We start from the raw sequence: 20,932 nt of genomic DNA, 5'->3' as shown, positions 1-20,932 counted from the left end.
TCAATGAGTTTTCAATGTTATAAATAAATAGTCCATAATACATTCTGTTACATGCATGTATTTAATTGTCTATACAATATAAATCTTCATATAAATTTCACTGAGAATGAATAATTGAAGAACAGAAATTATGCACAGAACAAATCCATTAGTAGAGCTTTCATAGGACTGATGTGTTCTCTACATTTTAATTGTGGGGTTTTTATTCAGTGGTAGGAAGTTCTCAAACTGGGCTGCAGGTTGGATCAAGGAGTACAAATGTGTTGGCTCATCTTGACTCTATTTTAGATATCATTTAGAAGTTGTCCAGATAAACAATACAACCTTCCAGTACAAGAATATATAGCAACAATTAATTACTTCAGTATGGTTTTGATGCAAATGAGTGTTAATAAACTCTTCTTAATCCAATTAAATTCAAATAGAAACCTATTGTCCAGCCTGTTCTGCTTTTGCTTTCTTTTTCTCTTTCTATAGCTTCGAGGTAGTACTTCATGTTTTAATTTCTTGCTTTAATGTGAATGAGCCTGAAGGAACAACATGGTTTGGGGTTGGTTTGATCGGTTTGCTCCTTATGCTTCAAAATCAAGTTGACGTTATATGACTTTACATGTCATTAGCAATATAGCATCTGGTCAATTTATCTGGGCAAAATGAGGTAGTACTTCTCAGCATCTATCTCCAATTGTATAGGCAACATAAATACTTTTCTGGAACAAAACTTCTTTGCGATTGCTATGTCTATTTTCAGGAAAATAATGTATGTATTGATCAGGGTAGTTAATTTAGTTGTGATGTTATTTTAATCCTCATGGAAGAACTTTGTTCTTTATGATTCATGTATTCTTACTTGCAGGTGTGATGTGTCAGAACAAAGTGCACCAGAGTAAGCACAGTGTGAAATCATGAAGATGCAATTTTGCTACCTTTCTACATTTGAGATAATATGTTGGAGCTGATTTATTCACCTGGACTTGAGCAGCAGGCAAAGTACAACTGTAGAGTATGAGCTCATACACTCGTGCACTTGTTTCTTTGTCATGCTTCACTGAAAGAGGTAAGGTGCCTTCCTAATGCTGTTTTCCTTGGTTGCTTTCTTAATAACTCACAATACCAATTTCATTTCTAGAACTAAATGGATCTGTGAATCATTTCAATGGGCACTATAAATATGAGGGAAGAAAAAAGACTGACTTGCACAAAAATGCTAAAAGAAACAAACAGCTAACCTTGAAGCTCTAGATCCAAATACAGATTTTTTTTTTTTTGGAGCTTTATAACGTTGGTGGGGTTGGTTTAGGTTTACAGTCATTTTTAATAATAATAATTTTTAAAATAAAAAAAGAAACTTTCATTGAAGGGGGGTACATGACAGGAAATGCAAACACAACACAACGTAAGTGCTGTAGGGGGAAACTGTGCACTGAATTTCATGGCAAGTTATTATTTTTTTTAACAGTCTCTCGATGTCAAATAACCTACTTTGAATATAATAGGAAATTGAATGTTAATAGTAAATCAGAATTATTACTGTATAGGTGTAAGTAGAATAAGCAAATTCTGTTTTGCTGGTTTTCTGTCTGGTAAGTATAAAAATTAATTCTCAAGCCTGACTTCTATTACAGTGATATATTTTGAACATTTTAAAAAATGCACTCAACTCTTTTTCACTCTGGAAAACTGTTTACGAGATCTGCTGCTGAATCCTTAGATTCACAAGGAATGTGGCTCTGTTGCAATGTAAACCACTGTGGAGAAAGGAGCTGGCTTGAGTAGGCTCTGTGCTGATGCCGGCAGGAAATAAGCTCTGACCAAAGAACTCCTTGCTAGAGATATACACTCAGTCTTCTTTTAAGGGGTTTGGCTAAATTCTAAGCAAATTTGACCTTGGAGAACATGGGAAATGTTATCCCAATTCACTCTGAATTCACTTTGAGCTTTCACTGATACAGAAATTCCTCTTCAGTCAGACTGGAATTTGCTTAGGTGAGGACCCCAATAACAGCCTGAGACTTCTTTCTGCATTGTTTAAAGAGTTACTAAAAATGTAACTCAAGAAGGAGGACAAAATGAGGCTCAACGCTCTTTTGATTCTATATATTGAACCCCCCTGTGTCTTGAGGAGATTGAAGAAAAGTGGAAAAGTTCCTTTTTTGCTTTGTTTATTGAGCTTTTTTTTTTTTTCCAGATCTGATTTAAGCCTGTGAGTTAAGCCTGTGACCTACTCTTTACAGCTATGTATGGAAATTCATCCAGAACATAGTCCAGAACTGTTGAAGTGAATTCTTCAGTGTATGGGAATAGTCATGGTGCTAGAAAGGCATGAGATTGAGTGTTGTTTGATCTACAGATAGTTGGCAGAGAAAGTGCTTCTGTTTGTGCCAGCTTGTCCATCAGTGCCTCTGCTTCAATACAATTTATGCATATGGGGAATAAGCAAACTTCAGTTCTGATAAATCTAAAATGTCCTTTAAGTTATGTCATTATTTTCTGTTACATTTTGTCACAGATAATTAGGTAAGAGATGTGAGGTACAGTGTAAGTGACACAATACACATCAGAACAACCACCAGGTGGAAGTAGTGTGAAACATCAGGAAAGGGAGATGCTCTTGAAAGATGGAAGAAGCCAGTTTTGTCAGAGGCTCACCATGTTGAAACCGGGTGTTTCAATACCTTTCTCCTGAAAGAGAGGGAGCTGTACTAAAGGTCATAAACCTTTCAATTTTCAGTTTCAGTCTGTATTATAGCTGTGGATCGCTGCAGGAGGACTGACTCAGAAGGAAGATGCTGTTGAAGAGTTCAGCGGGATTTGTTCCGATCCTGCTCTCTCTTTGCACCACGTTGGTGACCACGGAAGAGGCAGTGATCTTGGCTAATGCCCACCTTCTCTCTCAAAGAGGTTATGGTAGTCTGGCTAATATCAATGAAAAAGGTACTCATGAAAAGAGTGAGTGATCTGGGTGTGTGCTGTGTTCTATTGTATTGTTTTGTGGAGTATTTTCAGCATACTTGAAAGCTTGCCCTGCGACAGTACTTTGAAATATGAATATACCCTATCCCAAAGTTCAAAATCTTTAAATCCATTGTTAGCTGCCACCTAATTCGAGAGGAATTAACAGTTAAAAAGCATTTGTCTAAAAAATATTTTGTTGCCTTTAAAAACTTATTCACTGACAATCGTATCTTGATTACATCTGTCACCTCAGGACCAAAATCTCACTGATGCTTATAACTGAGATATTGCTCTGCCTACCTAGCTTGCCTGGTCCAACTTGATCGGCTTTCTAACACATTTACTGGAGTAAATCCCACATAAAATGCAGACAAAAGGAGTAGTGTGTTTGGTTCGTTTTCCTCCTTTGACTGGTAGCATTTGAGGGTCTGTAAAGTTCACTTTTCAAGTTAATCCTGTAACAACCACCTTAAATAGTTTTCTCAGTCTATTGGTAGATGCTGTTCTGTTTTCCGTAAATAACATTCACTGAGTAAATACAAGTGTCACTGTGTATATCGCTGGCTTGAAGACCACTATATACTTAAATGATCATTCTATAAACTTGCAGGATCAGTTTTGGTGTCAGACTGTCTACCAGGTGAATGCTCTGAAAACTGTGGTCCAGTTTTTATGCGACTATGTATGAAGCCCTTCTCTTTCAGGATGTGTGATAATTTCTTGCAGATAGTATTGAGACAAAGTAATTTATTCATGGCTGGAGATTCTATTAAGCAATGAAAGGCCTAGAAGCAAGACCTCAGAAAGCCTGTATACTTCTGTAAATCTGCCCTGAGTGGCTTAGAAGCACCAGAAAATGTCTGAATATCAAATTTAAAAGACTGTATTTAACACAACGAGGGATACTATGAATAATAGTATTCAGTAGGTTTAGTCCAGATGGAATTTTTGAAGACTACAGAACAATACTTCATACACTAATATTAATCAAAGAAGGTAGTGGTGCACTGTAATTTCAGTAGAAGCTGAGAAGGGCAATGACTTGGGTAGAAAAGTAAGCAATAAAGTCAAGAACACTTTGCTTCTAGGTGAACTTTTTTAGTATTACTAAGTGTACTGAATCAATAATAGGAATATGCTTATAAAATTTAATTCCCTGCATGCTGTAGAGAAATGTCAATACAAAGAGGCAGAATATTGCAGAAAATAAAATAGCTTTACTCAAGAATATCTGATTCTGATGTGATAAAAAATAAAGTATGGAATTCCAGGACTTACTAGTTACAAAGATCCAAAGATTGAAGTCTAGATTAACGGAAGCTAAGTGCTATAAGTTCAGTCCTTGAATTCATCAGCAGAAGTGTTTCTAAAAAGACTAGGGATAAATCAGTGGCACCATATAAGTCCATCTGCATTACTGTGTGTAAATTTAATTCACATTCTAGGAGATAAATTTGCAGCTGAAAGGCTTCTAAAACAATGAAGGACCAGAAGATTTATCTTACACTAAATAATAGCAGAACATTCTTATCCTAACAGAATTTACCCTAACGAAACAAAGGCTGATTAAAGATTTAGCTGCCCTCATGGTATGTGACAGCTTAAACCAGGGAAGAATGTGTTCAGTAAAGGATTAGATGGGTTCTCTGGTCAATGTTTTAGTCAAGGAAAAGTTGTTTTCTGAGCTTTCATAATTTTTATATTTGCAAATATTTTTTCTTCTAATTGTTTTTTGAAAATTTTTAGGAAGAAAAAATGGCATCTTGCTATGCTTTCCCTGAAATATTCCAGCTTTACAGAAATGTGATTTCTGTGAAAACAAACCCATCTGAGTTCTAAATATAGTATCTAAATTCCTATCTGTTATTTTCAGGACATAACAAAGAATTTCTTAGGTCTGAAAAATTGTCATATTACATCACAGGTGATCTTTAAAAAAATTTCCAATAGAGACATAAAATAGTTACGTCTTTGTTAAATATAAATCACAAATTCTTTGTTAAATACAAATCACAAGTAATTCCTAGTATAGTCACATGCCTACTTAGAAGCAAGAGAGTGACTGTTTGAACTGGAGGAAAAGGAGCAGTCTATTTGTATCTTTTGGCTTTACAACCATATTTGCACCATAAATAAAATCACACTTTAGTATTACAAATTATAACACAACCTTTTAGAAACTTTCCTGTGTCTTCTGCCCTCAGATCATCCCCTTTTAAAACCAGGTGTATGCCCACCAGCTGAACTGAAATCAGTCTGAGTCAGTTTCCAGCCAGATCGAGGCAATCATGCACTCACTCTGGAGGACAGTGTTAAAAAATAATTATGAAATTTAATTTAAAACTTTTTTTCCTACTTAGACTATCCAAGGGACTGTTTTGAAATTTTTCAGCGCTCCAGAGGAAATTCCAGAGATGGTCTTTATATCATCCAACCAAAGGAAGACCCAATTGTTGTCTCTTGCAACATGCAGGATGGTGGTTGGACAGTAATCCAGCACATTACAGCCAACAGTACAGTCGACTTTGATAGGACCTGGCAGGATTACAAATATGGATTTGGCTCTGTTCATGACAACCACTGGTTAGGAAATGAGTACATGCATCAGTTAACTGGCAGCTCTGTGCAATACATACTTGGAGTTAAGCTTGTAGACGTAAATGCTGAAATCAAATGGGGACAGTATGAACCATTCCGTATTGAAGGTGAAGAGGCTCAATACCGAATCAGGGTCGGCCTGTACAAAGGCAATGCTACTGACGCTCTGACTCTGGACACAGAAGCTTACCTCCACGACAACCAGAAGTTCACCACCAAGGACAGAGACAATGACAATTACTTTCAGAACTGTGCCAAATTAGAACACAATGGTATTCCTGGGGGAGGATGGTGGTATGACGCATGCGCTGGGGCAAATCTAAACCGTAGGAATGTGATATACTGGCAAAAGGACTGCAACAAGAAGAATCTGTGTAAGTTTTCATGGATGATGGTCAAACCTGTTGACCACAACCTATCGTATGCAACTAACTCTTGTCCGTGTCAGAAGGAAGAACTGTAGGTGAGCCATGTATCATTTGAATGGAACGTGGATTCTTTGTCAAGTAACTAAAGTAAAATCATACTAATTAAATAAGTAATCATGATGAAAAAAATAGATTATGCAAGGGCTTTGTGACACCGTACTGTCCAGGATAGGACCTAAAACATTAAGATATCTACCAATCACAAAAATGAGAATAGAAGACCTTTAACAAAAGATTTACACTACCCATTTTATAGTATTTTGGCTATAAGAGGAGTTAGGTATGAAATCCAGGGGACAATGTCTTGTAGCAGATACACATGCATACACACAAATTTTTAGGTTTTGCTGCAGCATGAATGTTCATCATTAACTGCACATCTTCACAGATTATGCAGGGAAGAAATTTCAAGGGAATTACCTATATTTACAAAATGCTTATCAGAGAGTATTGTGTACCATAGGGTAGCAAAAAGCCTTTCCTTTTTACCATTAGTGAAAGATACTTTAATATTTTTAATTGCTATAAGTCTTATCTCCAGTGGCTTCTTTCCTCACTCACTGACTTTTTTTTATCTCTACTCTTTAATGATCTGATATCTAATGAATTATTTAGCACAGTATTTTGTTCCTCCTTGAGAGCTAATGGCCTCATCAGCTTTCCCATTAAAAGCGACTAGTCTAAGGCCAAGCAAAGGCTACTAGCCCACAGCTCCTCTGAATTTTTCCTCCTATTCCATGAAGTAACAAAAACTCTAGCTTTATCTTCTTTTATCTTTTTTTTTGTTTTTAATACCATTGTGAGATAAGAGTAGCATTGGCTTTACTTATGTGCTAGTTTCAGTTGTTTTGGCACTCAACCTTGAGCTTATTTAAACAGTGCCTTTTTTCCTGATGGAAACACAAAGAGAAAGCCTTTAAATTTCTTGATGAATTTATCCATTTTAAAATAATAAATAAAAGGATTCTGGTTTTGGTAACCTTGAAAATCTTGTTAACTTGTACATATGATGGGGTTATTTCACACATTTCAATATAATTGAAATAGCTGAATAACTACTTAAGAGTTTTCACTGTTGTATTGTACAAATTGCCAGAAGAATAATTAGAATATCTTGTATTTTATTTTAGATTTTCAACTGCAGAAACTCGGGCAACAGATACTGGCAAAGTTCTGTTTTGTAGTTAAAAAATGGAATCTTGTCATTTCCATGAAAATGAATTCAGAGACAAATAACATGTATTGTGTTTAGCGAAGAGCAAGCCTGGCAGGATTACTTAAGAAGAGAAAATAATTGGAAAATGGAAAAGTCATGAAAGAAAATTTTATTTTTTATAATGCACTGCAACATTTTCAGAAAGAGATACATATAAGTTGTGCAGGTGAGGCCAATATAGCATATGTATATTTTGCAGCAGATAATCTTTTCCCCTTCAAATCGTGTTTGAAAAAATAATTTTAATAGAGGAAGAAATGAATGAATGGCTGAAATGAGTGGAATTGATGTAATTAAGTCAAATTAATGTGGATTCTGCTGCATCGTGAAATGTCCGAAGTTGTAATGAAGGTACAAGAAAATCATCAAGTCTTCCATAGCTTTTACCCAAGTTCCCATCAAGGTATCCAGATTCTCACTCAACTGCCAAAAACTGTCATGAATAATCTTCATGCAGAAATACACTCTGAAAGCCAGCAGGCTGCACCTGATCCTCAAAGGCAAACAACCTCTCTGGAGCTCATTAATCCTGCTTGGAGGGTTTTGCAGAAAAAGAACTGTGGAGGTACACTGCATGAAAAACTTAGGCATCACCAGCCCAAATCCAGCTGTCCAGTTTTGGAGGCACTCTGTTGTTTGCTGAAGTCCTACAGACATCTGCTGACACTGAATTCCAGTATAGGAATCACGTTAATGTATAGTAATAAATGGTATTAATAGACCTGCAGTCAAAACCATGACAAAGATTAAAGTCAGTGCTTGAACTGTGTTAATGGAAGTCATGGAGGGTGGTATGTTCCATGCTTCTAAGTGAAGAAAGGATGGAAAATACTTTAAAGAGCTGGATTTAGGACTGAGGATGAAAATAATTAGGAATTTCCCAATCCACTCATCTTCTTTCTAGAGCCTTTAAAGAGCAGGCCATATTGTTTTGGAGCTCAAGTTTAGGAGGACATTTCAAATGGAGAAGCCACTGACTATACAGAAAATGTTAACTCCAGCTCATCTACTATGAACTTCTGAGGAAAGTCATTTGGTTTTCCTAATACCCAAGTGACTCCTTCATATTACTTCTATCTCTATAGAAAGTAAAGAAAATAAATCCCTGAGGAATTACATAATTCTGTTTTTTTGCTTGTTTTCCTAAAGCAAATAATCCCGAGTAGTGCATACGTCCCCTAAATATGACATAGTAATTTGAAGAAAGTGGTGTCCAAAAATTCTTATTCAATATGAAGATTTCGGAAATCCCAAATGGTGAAAGATTGATTGGAAATTGTTTCCTACAAAAGGTAAGGAAGTGTTTTACAAAATTCTATTCAAAATACAGGATCTGATAAGAATCTGCAGGTATTCAATTCTGAGTTTCAAACTGAGAAGCCAATTCCATAATAATTGTGTTCTAAGAGAAAACACAATCTTCCAGGCTGATATCAAGTTCTTTAATCTTTGTAATGACTTCTGATTTAGTTTTAATGTACTTACCACCTCCCAGTACCATATTTATTCTTTCGAGTGTATTACTGTCCTTAGGGACATTTGCATTAAGATTTATTAGTTCAATTAGTTTGACATAGATCATGTATGGGATTTGACAAGGAGGCAATGATTTCTTAGAAATTCTCTGTGTAGGAGATAAAATGATCAGAGTAATTCATTAAATAATTAGGGACTCGGACTTTTCATGAGTCTTGGCTCTAAAACTGGAACAGAATATATAAGGTAAAAAGGAAGTACAATTAAGGATTTTGCCTACGTACATCTCTGGATCTCTGGAACCTTCAAGTCCATATAAACCAATGCAGTTCACAGTATGGGTACAATTGGGATGAGGAACAAAACTCCACATACAAAAGTACCTTTCAACAATTAGCAGCGATTATTAATTGAAGTGTATAGAATAATTACAGAGTAGAATAATTGTGATTCGTAACTATATTATAGAATTAAGTTAATGGCAAAGTATGCTCTTCTTGTAGTATTTTCTCTATGTCTCTTTTGATTTCAGCCTTCCCCAGTTCTGTGAACTCTTTTGAGTCTTTATCTATAAAGTATATTTATGTAAAATGAATGAGTTTCTGAGATACACAGGGAGACTTGCCTATGTGAAAAGGGAGGGACAAAAACAATGCATTGGTTTCCTTTGTGGGAAAATTCAATATTAAAAGTATTCAAGTGTGCTAGGTCTCTGAAAAGCTTATTTGGGAATGTATATTCATACAGCTATATTGATAATACATACATAAGTATATGCATATGTATGTATAAATAAAATGCAGTTTTAAAAAAGTTCTTTTCACAAGTCCATAGCCATAATCAATTAAAGGATCAGTAAAAGGTTCATTAAAAGAGAAATATAGATAACAAGATTGTTTTACACTGCAGAAGTCCCACAGCATGTTTAAAGGAACCTTTATAGAGCTAGAAACCAAAATAAAATTAAGAAACTAAATACTAACTCACACTCGAGCGAGTTTTTGAGGCTTCTTATTTTTTTTAAGGGTAAACATTTCACATAACAATAAAGCGAGAAACATCTCTTTATATAATTCTAGGTATTTACAATGTACCCAGGTTTGGCAGTGTAATGTCTCACACTGTGGAGTGTTAGCAGCAGAGTTTGAGTACACATTTCACAGTTATATTAAACTAACACTGTTGCATCCATCACCATCTATTCTAATACATTTACTGAGCACAGAATCCATAAACATTTACAGAACACTCTAGTTCAACAGAAGCCAAAACCAACAAAATATATCCAATTTAATTTCAGTAGTAGAAGCCAATGCTTCACTTTAGAAACAACACCACAACTAGCAGAAATTGTTACTATCTCATGAATTTTGCCTTTAACTACAGCTTGTACCACAGAGGGATGCATTTGTTTGCTAAAAATCAAACACAGTTTACTGAATGTCTGAACCAATGTAGTATAAAGTTACCTACTATAATAACTGACAGGTACGTAGGTACTGCACACAGGAATAGCTCTGGGGAGTGGCAGAGGAAGATTGATGAAAGGGTCTCTGTAAAGACCAATGCATTCCTTTAATAAGCATTCATATGCTAATGCACAAAAAGTATTAGGCACAGTGTGGTGTGGCAAAAAATCAACCAAGTGAACTCAGAGAACATCTTGCATTACTACACTGCTTATCTTGCACTGACAGTTTTCCCCTCTGGAGATTGAGGATAAAAATATTAATTACTTGTACTGTGGTTGCCGACATGAAGGAATTATATATCTGCAGGGAAATACGCTGATGATGCAATAATAAATTATATGAATGATTTTGCTGAGAGCAATGGTATGTTCAGAATGACTAACACAATCCCCGGAATGTGCAGCTGGGTCTCATCATGACAATGTCCCACTAACGTGTATAATAGCTAAAAAGCAAACATTGGCCCAAATTTATACTTCAGAGCATCTCAGCCTGACATTTGATAGAGAGGCTAGAAGTGAATACCAGTGCCGTAGCAGACAAAGTTCTGTTAGACTGGGAGATTGACTGGAGATAACTTCTGTTTATAACACCTAATGTTTATTATAATTTGCAAAGCTATTTAGAGATACAAGTGCTATGAAAGCAGAATATTTTTATATAAATAATGAAAAAGTACTTAAAAAATCTTTCTTCTTTTAGAAATACAAATTCTGTCATAGCTTCTAACAATTTCATGATGTGCAAGTGAATTTGCAGGGCATCGATGCACATTTCCCTGCATGCTTGTGTTCTACCTTGTCCTATGATTAAGGGAAACTTTATAGGCAAGGGGAATGCAAAAGAGAGAATCCCAAAAAGGATTTGCCTTATGTTCCGCCCTGAAAATAGACAAATTGTGTCTATCATTATAGTTGGTTCTGATTAGTACTATTGTCACTACCACATATGTTTAAAAGATTTCCTTCTGAGGTATTAAGAAATTAAGAAATACAAATTCATAGATATCAGCTATCACCATTTTCAGATGACTCTGACTTGCAAGATGGAACTGAGATGGGGATTGGATTCTTTTATATAAACTACATTATCTGTTTCCTCCCTTATGAGCCCTTCCTCTGTCTCACCAGAAAAGATACTCTTAAAGTGGAAATTTTCTCAGTATTACATTCTCCTTTTGGAGTACTTTTATTCTAATTCTACTTTTTCTAAGTACTAATTCTCTTTTTGGAGTACTTAGTACTTTTGGAGTACTAAGAATCTCACTTAGCCACTTAGTATTGGGGATAACAGTATTTTCCCTCTTTAAATAGTCCTTGTTTCATTCCAATAGCATGAGGTCTCGAAACAGAAGTAGTACATGTTCAATTGCTTGCTCCATGGAAAAACAGACAATACTGCAGAAGAGAGAAAAGGAACTATAGGAAGAAACAGTTCTGCACTACAAGGAGATAGGCTGGATAACCTGACCTGATGACCGGATGACAATCACACGCTAATTCCTAGAAGTTTATGAGATGCTACAATTTCTCAGGCTGAAAGAAAGGACAGAAGACTCCAAACACAATAATTTTAATGCAGATCTACTGCATAATCACGAACACCATGTCAACAACCACTGACTTCTACCCCAAGCATACTACCTTCATGCAAAATATCACTTTTTGCTGACAATTTTTTTTAACAAATAGGCATATAAAATGACAGCTTTGAAAATACAGAATTAAAAGTCCTTTACTAGGCTATGTCAGTATCTACTTTTCCCTGTATCTCTTATATAGGAATAGTTATGGCATCCGAGTATTGCCCTGCCAGTACAGTTTCTCTTCCACTTTTTTCTTTTTCCACTGGCAGAAAAGAAGCATCTTAAAAGTTTTCCTGAAAGTTTTGTTACAGAGAGCATAACACATGGGGTTAACAGTGCTGTTCACATAGCATAGCCAATATCCAAGGTGCCACAATGTCAGAGGAATGCAGTCAGAGCAGAATGTGGAGATCAAAACCATTATATTATAGGGAGTCCATGTGATGATAAAAGCCAAAAGAATGGCACTTAAAGTCTGTGCTGCTTTACGTTCTTTTATAAGAACCATCCTTTTCCTTTTAGTGATTTGGTTATTTATATTTGGATCCATGCTTTTGATGGAAGGATCCTTGGACAGAGCAGCAGAACAAGGAGTTATTTTTACTTTACGGCAGCCATTGTTGGCTTCCTGAGTGCCATCAGCCTTTACCACCAAGCGGAATTTGTAGGCCACACATTTTTTACTTTTTTGGCCAATGGCAGGTGATAAAAAGTATTGCTGGGTCTCAAAGTCATTTTCTTCAGGTTGGTCTTTGACAACAATGTCCTTACTTTCCCTTTCATTAAACTCTTCTTCCTTACCTTTAGATGGGCTCCTGTAAGCTACTTGGAAAACAGGATCAGCGGCAAGTTTGTCCTCTTCTTCTGAAGATGCATAGCTGCTGCAGGTGGTCAGTTGGTCAGCCCTGGCCCACTCAGTGCACGTACTTGCTGCCTGGGATGCCTTCACTGTAGCTGATGTACTTCGACTAGATGAGGACCAGGAAGCCTGACATCTCTCCCTTTTGACTAAGTTTTGTTGCTTGCAACTGAAGCAAGACTTCAGGAAAGCTTTCTGAGGCTTAATCATCTCAAATTCTGCCACAGACTCAGAGCCCTGAAGTTCAGCGAGGTCCTTGGTACGTTTCTCCGTCTCTTTATAGATACGGCAATATAAAATGGTCATCACAGACACTGGAATGTAAAAAGCAGCAATTGCAGTACCAAAGGTGATGATGGGCTCATATAAAAACTGTATCTGGCATTCCTCAGGGGGTACTGTTCGTTCACCCACAAAATACTGCCAGCATAATATTACAGGTGCCCATAGAATGAAGGAGATTAGCCAAGCCAGGCCGATCATGATGCCAGCTCTTTTGGGCGTGCGTTTAGCCCTGTATGTCAACGGCCTTGTGATGGAAAAATATCTGTCAAAGCTGATGACTAGGAGGTTCATGACTGAGGCATTGCTAGCTACGTAATCCAGCGCTAGCCACAGGTCACATGCCAGGCTTCCAAGAGACCAGTGGCCTATGAGTATATAAGAGGTATAGAGGTTCATAGAAAATATTCCGATTATGAGGTCTGCACAGGCAAGGCTGAGCAAGTAGTAATTGTTAACAGTTTTGAGTTGACTGTTAACCTTGAAGGATATCATTACAAGAACATTTCCTACTATGGTTATTAAGCTTACAATCGCAGTTACAGTGGCAATAGTAATAACTTCCCAGAGGCTATGTCCTTCTAACTGTTTATGGTTGATGGATGAACTGTTTATAACTGTAGAATTGCTGAATAGATTTACTTCCATTCTTTTTCTTGATCAATTGTCATCAGAATCTTAGCATTCTTGCATATTGCTTTCTGTATTTGAAAATATCTTTTGGAGACAGCTGTTAAGATCAAAGGAGAAAAAGAGAAAAAGAAAGCAGCTCATTAAATAGCACAAACTTCCACTAGATTTACCTTGAAAAACTTGTAAAGCAATCCATCAAATTATTTGTGCTCTCTGTCTGCAGTGTCGTATTGTTACTATCATTGTGAACATAAATAGAACACATATGTGTGTTCTTGGACAATGTACTCTTGTATTTTATGACATTTTGAAATGCAATCAAAACAACTATTGTTTCATAAGATGTTCAATCACACAAGTTCTTACATTTTTAATACCTTAGGAGGCACTCTACATATTGTTAAAGACAGACATTTGAAGTTTTGCAATGTAATGAGACAGTGAGTCATGGTGTTGCTTCTTACAATACTCCGTAGAAGAGATGTCAAGACATTTCAAAAATTGTCTTTGGAAAACTTGAGGAAGTCGCTGTTTTGAAGACCATCAGCAGAAAAGGAACACGAGGGTACTGAAGATGCACAGGGATATAGAACCATGCTGGCATGGTGGCGCTGGGAAATAATTAGGTGTTAGAAGTGCTTAGGACTAGCAGTAGGGCATTTTTAGAATCATGCAAATAGGCAAGGACAATATATATATATATATATATTCAGAAAAATAAGTTGGGCAGAAAAGACTTTTCCCTATGGGAATTTCTGAGCAGGGTAAGGTATGGAAGTGCTGGAAGGACTGGGTGAGCGAGTGCTAGGGCTGAGGACAGAAATGAGTTATATGAAGAGGAGTCATCAGTGGATAACCTCAGTGATAAACTGCAACAAAAATGATTTAATACTGTAGACTGCATAAGCAGTAGAAGGAAAAGGAACCACCGTTATTATATTCACATATACATCTCTGATGTCCATACCTTCCTACAGTCTCTCTAATATGGTGTAATTTTTCACTGCTGTTTTCTTGCCTCTGAGAATGCATGCCCAAATCAGACAATTAGCTTCTTTCACAGATCTCTGCTGGTTTTGAGTTATTCCATCATCTCTGATGATATTAGTCACTCGTTTGATGCTTAATCTTTCTAGGCTGTGCAATTTTGGAATAATCAAATAGTTGTTATCTTTTAAAGTCAGAAATAGAAGAGGATGTTTAAATTTATCAGCCGTCTAGTCAGTAAAAAAAAACAGGTAAGAAGATCCCACCCCCCCCCCCTTTTTTTTTTTTTTTTGTAACTGATATGGGTTCAGCTAAAATTATCATATAGGTCACCTATCTAAGTACAACTTTTAAGTCCTCAGGATTCGTTCTCTGCAAGATTTCTATTTTTCAGTCCTTCCTATCTATTGATAAGACTCCTTTGTGCCTTCATCATTCACCCTAGCTCTTGGAACATTATTTTCTATGGTCTTTGTAAATGTCTTGCATTAACTGCAAGATTTCCAGCCTGTACTTTTCACACATTGTCATCTATTTTAGTGTCAAGTAGTGGGCTTCTGAATAGATTAATGTTGGCTGAATATATAAACGTTTTATAGCCACTTACTGAATTTTCAGATAATAATCAATATTTTCCATTCTCATTTATGTTTTATTTTATATTTTATTTTTCCCTTTGCTTTTGTTATCTAGTGCTTTCTAAGTACCCACATAAGTATACCACACTTCTTTTTCAAACACTCCATAAAGATTATCTTTTGTGATGAGATCTGATAACAGTAAACTTGCTGGTATACTGAGACCACTGGCTATCTCACTAACCAAAGTGGTGCTCCTCCATCTGTGTTTGTCTCTCTGTCATCTCCTGTATTATATTTAGATGCCCATAAGTCTGTATTCTGCTTATGCATAATGCATACTGAGCCAAGTTCAACTGGATTTTACTTCATGTATAGGCCTTGTAACCTAGCAATAACCATAGCAATCATAACATATGCATGTCAACCATCTGTACTCTTCGCTTCTCTGGCCTTAGGAGCCAGCCTAGCAGCCAAGAATAGCAGAAGCGACATAGAAGTCCTAATGAGACCTAAGTGAGGGAAGAATTTTCATTCTGGTTCTACAGTCTGCAGAAATTTACAAGGGAAAGGAGATGGAGGCAATCACTTCTTGCTTTCTTCACAACAGCTCTTATTAGCAGAGGAGCTGACCTCAGCCAGCTAAGCTCTTACTTAGTCTGTTGAGCTCCTAGAAAGGGATGTACTCTATGCCCCTACAACTGACACAGCTGAAACACTGTCAGTGCTTATGGCAAGATTTCAGAAAAGCCTTGAGACAGCCTAAAAAAGGCATCAAGTATGAATGTCCATCAGGTGCATGAATAAACCTCTAATAACTGGCTGTCTTCTACACTGAAATTATAGAATCACAGAATTGAGGTTGGAAAAGATCTCCATGGTCATCCGGTCCAACCCCAACCATCCCCACCATGCCCACTAACCATGCCTACCACCTGGGGTTATGCAGCAGGTTAGAAAGGTTATAGGAGACAGAACTTCTGTCCTATTATTTTATTTTATTTATTTATTTATTTATTTTTGCTAGAAGATGACACCTTTCTCAAAATAGTGGAGAATAGAAATTGTAATACTTCATCTTTTGCCACAGGTAGCAAGTGAGCAAGTGTGCTCCTCTCTCAGGCCTTTTACCTTCTCTAATACTGGAAATTAGGAAGAAACGCTTCTGAAGCCACCCCATGTAGACTGCAGACCACAGAGCAAAAGGAGAAGCAGAAAGTGTTGTTGCCCTAACACAACTGCTCTTGATTTAAATGACTTCAGTAGGGGTAACACAGATGATATGGTATATACATTGTAATTAATATATAAACAAAAGACAGCAGTGTGTCGTGACAAAATGTGTCATTTTGGGGAGCTGGAAACAGCTCCTCTCTTCACAGTGGTCCTCTCTGCTGTTACATGCAATCTTAGCTGCTACTTTGTTTTTGTTGTTGTTGTTGTTGTTTTTTTTTTTTTTTTTTGAAGGCTTTTCACACTTTTCCTTCCATTCTTATTTTTCTTCTTTGTAGCAAACTTACACCAGTGCTCTCACATGCTTTCTCTAGTGCTGTTCTTCATGGTTGGTATGAGTTCCCTATAATCAATGACACAAACTTAGCCATTATCACCAAGTAAATCTCTCGCTATCATCATGTTTTCTCCCTAATGGACTGTTTTGCTGATGCCTGTGAAAACTGACAGCAGCCAAGCAGCTCATGCAAAGCTTGACATTTTGACCATTTGGATCAACTTGTCATTCTGCATCCTCTTGTGCATCATAGTTCTCTGTTAACACATTGTAGTGTTACCTTTTGTTCTGTTTTTCTGTAACTCGAGGCAACAGTGTCTGTGAATGAGATATCAGTGTGCTATGGTAACATAATTTATGTTAATTGTCTATCACAACAGATTATAATAATAGGGAGATCGAAATTAAATTACTAAATCAAAATGCATATGCACAATACCATGACTTTGCTATCTGCCTCAGAATTATTGATGCATGAACTTCACTCTTGTGAGTTGTAATGATATTCGTTATTTGTTGCCAAATATTGCTGATATTTTTTTTTAGCTAGCTGTAAGTACTAATTACTGTGAGCTGTTAAATCTGTACATATAGTCAGCTCACAGCTATCTGCAGGCAGATTGTTCATGTCACAGATGAATTGTGCTGCAGATGCAGGCACAGCTTGAGTTTGATGGGGTTTATTAGCTCTAGCTCTGAGCTGGGCCTGCCAGGCCGGTGTTGGCTGCACATGGAATCGCTCCAGTGTCTCAGTGATGTTCCCCATTACTAGATTTATTGGCTTGCATGCGGCACCAGAGCCGTGCTAATTTTACTGGTTTGCGGTGCTTTAAGGCCTAGCAGCAGCTCTTACCAGGGGCAGTGCTAGTGCAGAGGTATACAACCCCTGATTTCACAGTGTGGGAGTTCTGGCACTGAGCTATGAGGATTGCCGAGTTTTAAAACCCCGTGAAAACATACTGATAATTTAATGTGTGCCTCCAAGTGACAGCTTGCAAAGGAAAACCAATAGAGTTAAGCACGGGGTGGGGGATCGGTGAACCCCCGTGGGCACGGCACGAGGACCGTGTAGCTCAGGCACAGCAGAGCAAACAGCCTCGCTCCGAGGGACTAAGCCGTCCCTGCTCTTGCACTTTGGAATCCTGCAGGAACGCCTCACACACTTGACTTTGCACGGGCGCGCGTGCAACTCGGGGGTCTCGGTTCTTTTTCCCCCCCTCACACGGTGCAGAAACTAACTTCATGCAACTTTAACGTCACTGCTTTCTGAACATTCAAGCGCAGCGCGTTAGGGCAGGCCTGGCTGGGCGCACTGACGAGGCACGCGACGCGGGCTCGCGCGAGCACCGCCGCGCGGCGCCGCCATTTCCCGCTCTCGCCCTCACGGCCGCGGCCTCTTTCCGGGAGGAGGCGGGGACCGACGCGGCACGAGCGGCCCGGCCATGCAGCCGGAACGGGGCGGCAGCCGGCCCCGCAGGGAAGGCGGCCGGCACGGCCGCAGACGGCCCGGTGGCGCGGAGAAGGCGGCCGAACCGGCGACCGAAAGCGGCGGCGCGGACGGCCACGGCCGAGGAGGTCCCGGGGGCCGCGGGAGAGGCGGCGCTCACGGACACCGAGGAGGCGGGGGCCGGGGGAAGCGAGAGCCGCGGGGCCGCGGAGCAGCGCCACCACCGAGCGCGCAGCACCACCGGCGGGTAAGGAGGGGGCGGACGAAAGCCCGCCCTCCGCGGCATGGGAGCGGCGGGAGGCGGGGCCGAGAGCGCCGGGCGGAGGCTGCCGTGCTCGTGCTTTGCGGCGTGGCGGCTTTCTGGTCGAATCCATTTATGGTTTTATGCTGCGAAATACACGTCCCTTTTGAAGAGGGCACCTCTGTTTGCAAATAGAGGTGAAGAGTTGCTGAGTGCTTTTGGTGCAGGTGGTTCCAAGTTGCAATGAGTGTGCGTCTTCTCCACCTGTGTGGAACTCGTGAGATCGCGGGGACAGCTGGCCGTGTCCATACCCGAGTCACGGGAACACGCGTTTGTCACTAGACCCAGTGGAAGCCTGTGCTTGGGTTAAACATAATGTGTTTTAACAGGTTAAAAGTAACGCAGGCGTGTCTGCCACACCCACACCTCAAGTTTGCTATGGAGACGTTAATATCTTTTATGCATCTCACCATGGTATGAGATCAGCGCTACACCTTTACAATCAATTTCCATTAATAACAGCGATTTCTAATGTTGGGGTTGAATGCTCTGGCAGTACGCCTTTCAGGTTGCCTTGCTTCCTTTAACTTTGTTGCAACATAGAATTAACGACTGTTCCCGGGCTGGCAACAAGGGTGCAGTCTCAGCCTAATGGGTTGGTGCTGGCAGCAGCTGCTGCCCCATCATCAGCGTCACGCCCACTGTATTCTCTTTTATGGGACTGCAGTTCCCCTTGAGCCCGGCCAATGTTTTATCTGTATTAGAACACTCATGGTTGCCGTTGGTTTTAAAAAACTAAAATATTTGGCCCTTTTGTCACTGCATGCACATAGGTTTCAACAGTCATTTCTAGGAAAAAAAAAATGCAGCTGCACTGATACTGTTACTAGAGCAGTGGTTGGTAGTTTCCCTTGCGTGCAGTGTAAGTCTCTGAGTGTGTGCTGAAGAGTGCAGAGAGGTTTGGGTTCTGAATGTGCTCACTCATGCACCACAGACTCATGGGGTAGGGTTTCAGCACCTGTGTTAGCTGAGAAAACTGCCCTGTGTAGATTTTCTTTGCATTTTTCAACTGTTTCTTACTGACTTAAAGCATGTCTGTAACTGTGTTTTCTCCAGTAGTATTGTCTCACTACAGCATGACAAACTTCCCGATTTGAAAGATGCATTCAGTGAGGAAATCAAACATATGTGTTCTTTTCTTTTTTCCCCAGGAATATTGATTGAAATATGTTAGGAATCAGTTAAAATATTTTTAGATGGTTTACGTGTTTTGCCTGAACACTGACTTTGATATCCTCTTCCTCTTAGCCTAGTGACTAGCTTTACAGTGACTTTTTTTAGGCCAAGTTCAGTATGGATTGGGTGTTCAGAAGTGAATCTAAACTGAGGGGTTTCTGAGAACTCCGGTAGTCAGAGTTGAAGCATGATTGTTTTCCTACTCTGGAGCCTTCTGGTCTTAAATTTTCTGTGCTCTCAGCACACCTGTCACAGGTTTTGTCATTTGCCCACATGCTTCTAACTAATCTAGCCACAGTGAGTGCCAACACCTGGCAGCCTGCACCTGGGGATGTCTAGTGTTTGAGGCAAACTAAATGTATACTGCTTGGAAACAAGGAGGTCTTTCATCTTGCTCTTTTTTTTTTTTTTTTTTTCCCATCTGTGTGTTCATTTCAGTCTGGTGAATGCAAGGCTGTGTTTTCTGAATGGATTCAGCTCTGATCTGGCAAGAAGTTATCTCCTTTATTTCTAGCTCTTAGCCCTCAGTCTCTTCTGCAAGGCCGCCTGCTTTTCCAGTTCAGACAGAGGGAGCTGAGCCCAGTGTAAGTGGTTTACGTGAGAGGGATCACTACTTGTTTTTAACAACATAAATTACATACCTAGAGAGCCAGGCAGTAATACTGGGAATGTCGTTTGTCAAGTTTTCTGAGTGTATGATCACAATTTTCTTACTAGATTAGGATTCTTCTAGTGTTATATAATTAGAATTTAGACAGTCTAGTTTTATTTCCTGAGAATAATTGTAATTTGAATTCATAATTATATTTGTTTTATAAATTATATATTCTTTATTATTATTATTTTTAATGGAACATTTGTTCATACACTATTGTTGCTAAGCCTGATACAGAGGTGATTTTTGATTGCTAAAGCTTTAGTTGTCTGAGATCCTCTTCTGTTTATTGTCAACTTCAAATTGTGAGAGTAACTGGATTTGGGTTTGTTGATCCTGCAGAGCGCTAAAATGCAAGTAAGTTATAGGTGAATGGACTTAGTAAATCATCACAAGGGCATTACCAACACTAGACTTCATTTGAAAACTTGGAAATTTGTAATGGTTTTTATGTTGAGCAAGAAATTGGCATTAAACTGCATCATGTTTAAGACTAATATTCATCTTCAGAGTTGTTTCCAGTGTTTTAACATAATGGTTTCTATGACTGCATGTGAAACTACTGGAGGCTGTGCCACCTCCTGCCCAGGCTGTTTTTTTTTTTTTTTTTACCTGTATGGCAGAGAGAAGAAAGCACAAAAGTGGTAGCTTGCTAGCATCTCATTTTGTTTTTGTGGGCCAGTGAAGGCTGGACTCCACTTAATGTGACTGCACACTATTGTGAGTTTGCTGTAATTCTTTTCAGCTACTTTCCAGTTCTGCCAAGACCCAGTA

General features: G+C 38.7%; 3 protein-coding genes across 3 annotated transcripts in view; 2 read left to right on the top strand and 1 right to left on the bottom strand.

Annotated features, from left to right (window-relative positions):
- Window positions 1–1,043: 1,043 nt before the first annotated feature.
- Window positions 1,044–6,494, top strand: LOC136060905 (fibrinogen-like protein 1-like protein). Its single transcript, XM_065755708.1, has 3 exons — window positions 1,044–1,057; window positions 2,732–2,934; window positions 5,316–6,494. Exons 2-3 carry the CDS (start codon window positions 2,787–2,789, stop codon window positions 6,014–6,016), a joined length of 849 nt encoding a protein of 282 aa, XP_065611780.1. The 5' UTR covers window positions 1,044–1,057; window positions 2,732–2,786; the 3' UTR covers window positions 6,017–6,494.
- Window positions 6,495–11,932: 5,438 nt separating this feature from the next.
- CHRM5 (cholinergic receptor muscarinic 5) lies at window positions 11,933–13,519 on the bottom strand. Its single transcript, XM_065754147.1, has one exon. It carries the CDS (start codon window positions 13,517–13,519, stop codon window positions 11,933–11,935), a length of 1,587 nt encoding a protein of 528 aa, XP_065610219.1.
- A 4,475-nt stretch (window positions 13,520–17,994) lies between these two features.
- AVEN (apoptosis and caspase activation inhibitor) overlaps window positions 17,995–20,932 on the top strand; it is an 82,826-nt gene continuing 79,888 nt past the window's right edge. Inside the window, exon 1 of the mRNA XM_065754247.1 lies at window positions 17,995–18,273. Coding sequence (XP_065610319.1) covers window positions 18,022–18,273 — 252 coding nt within the window. The 5' untranslated portion in view covers window positions 17,995–18,021. The remainder of the gene's footprint in view (window positions 18,274–20,932) is intronic.

This window comes from Cyrtonyx montezumae, unplaced genomic scaffold (genome assembly GCF_038088225.1).
Source record: "Cyrtonyx montezumae isolate F1298 unplaced genomic scaffold, pur_monq_1.0 scaffold_10, whole genome shotgun sequence".
Lineage (NCBI taxonomy): Eukaryota > Metazoa > Chordata > Aves > Galliformes > Odontophoridae > Cyrtonyx > Cyrtonyx montezumae.
The sequence above is the reverse complement of the archived record's forward strand: the minus strand, read 5'-3'. Positions and strand labels throughout refer to the sequence as shown.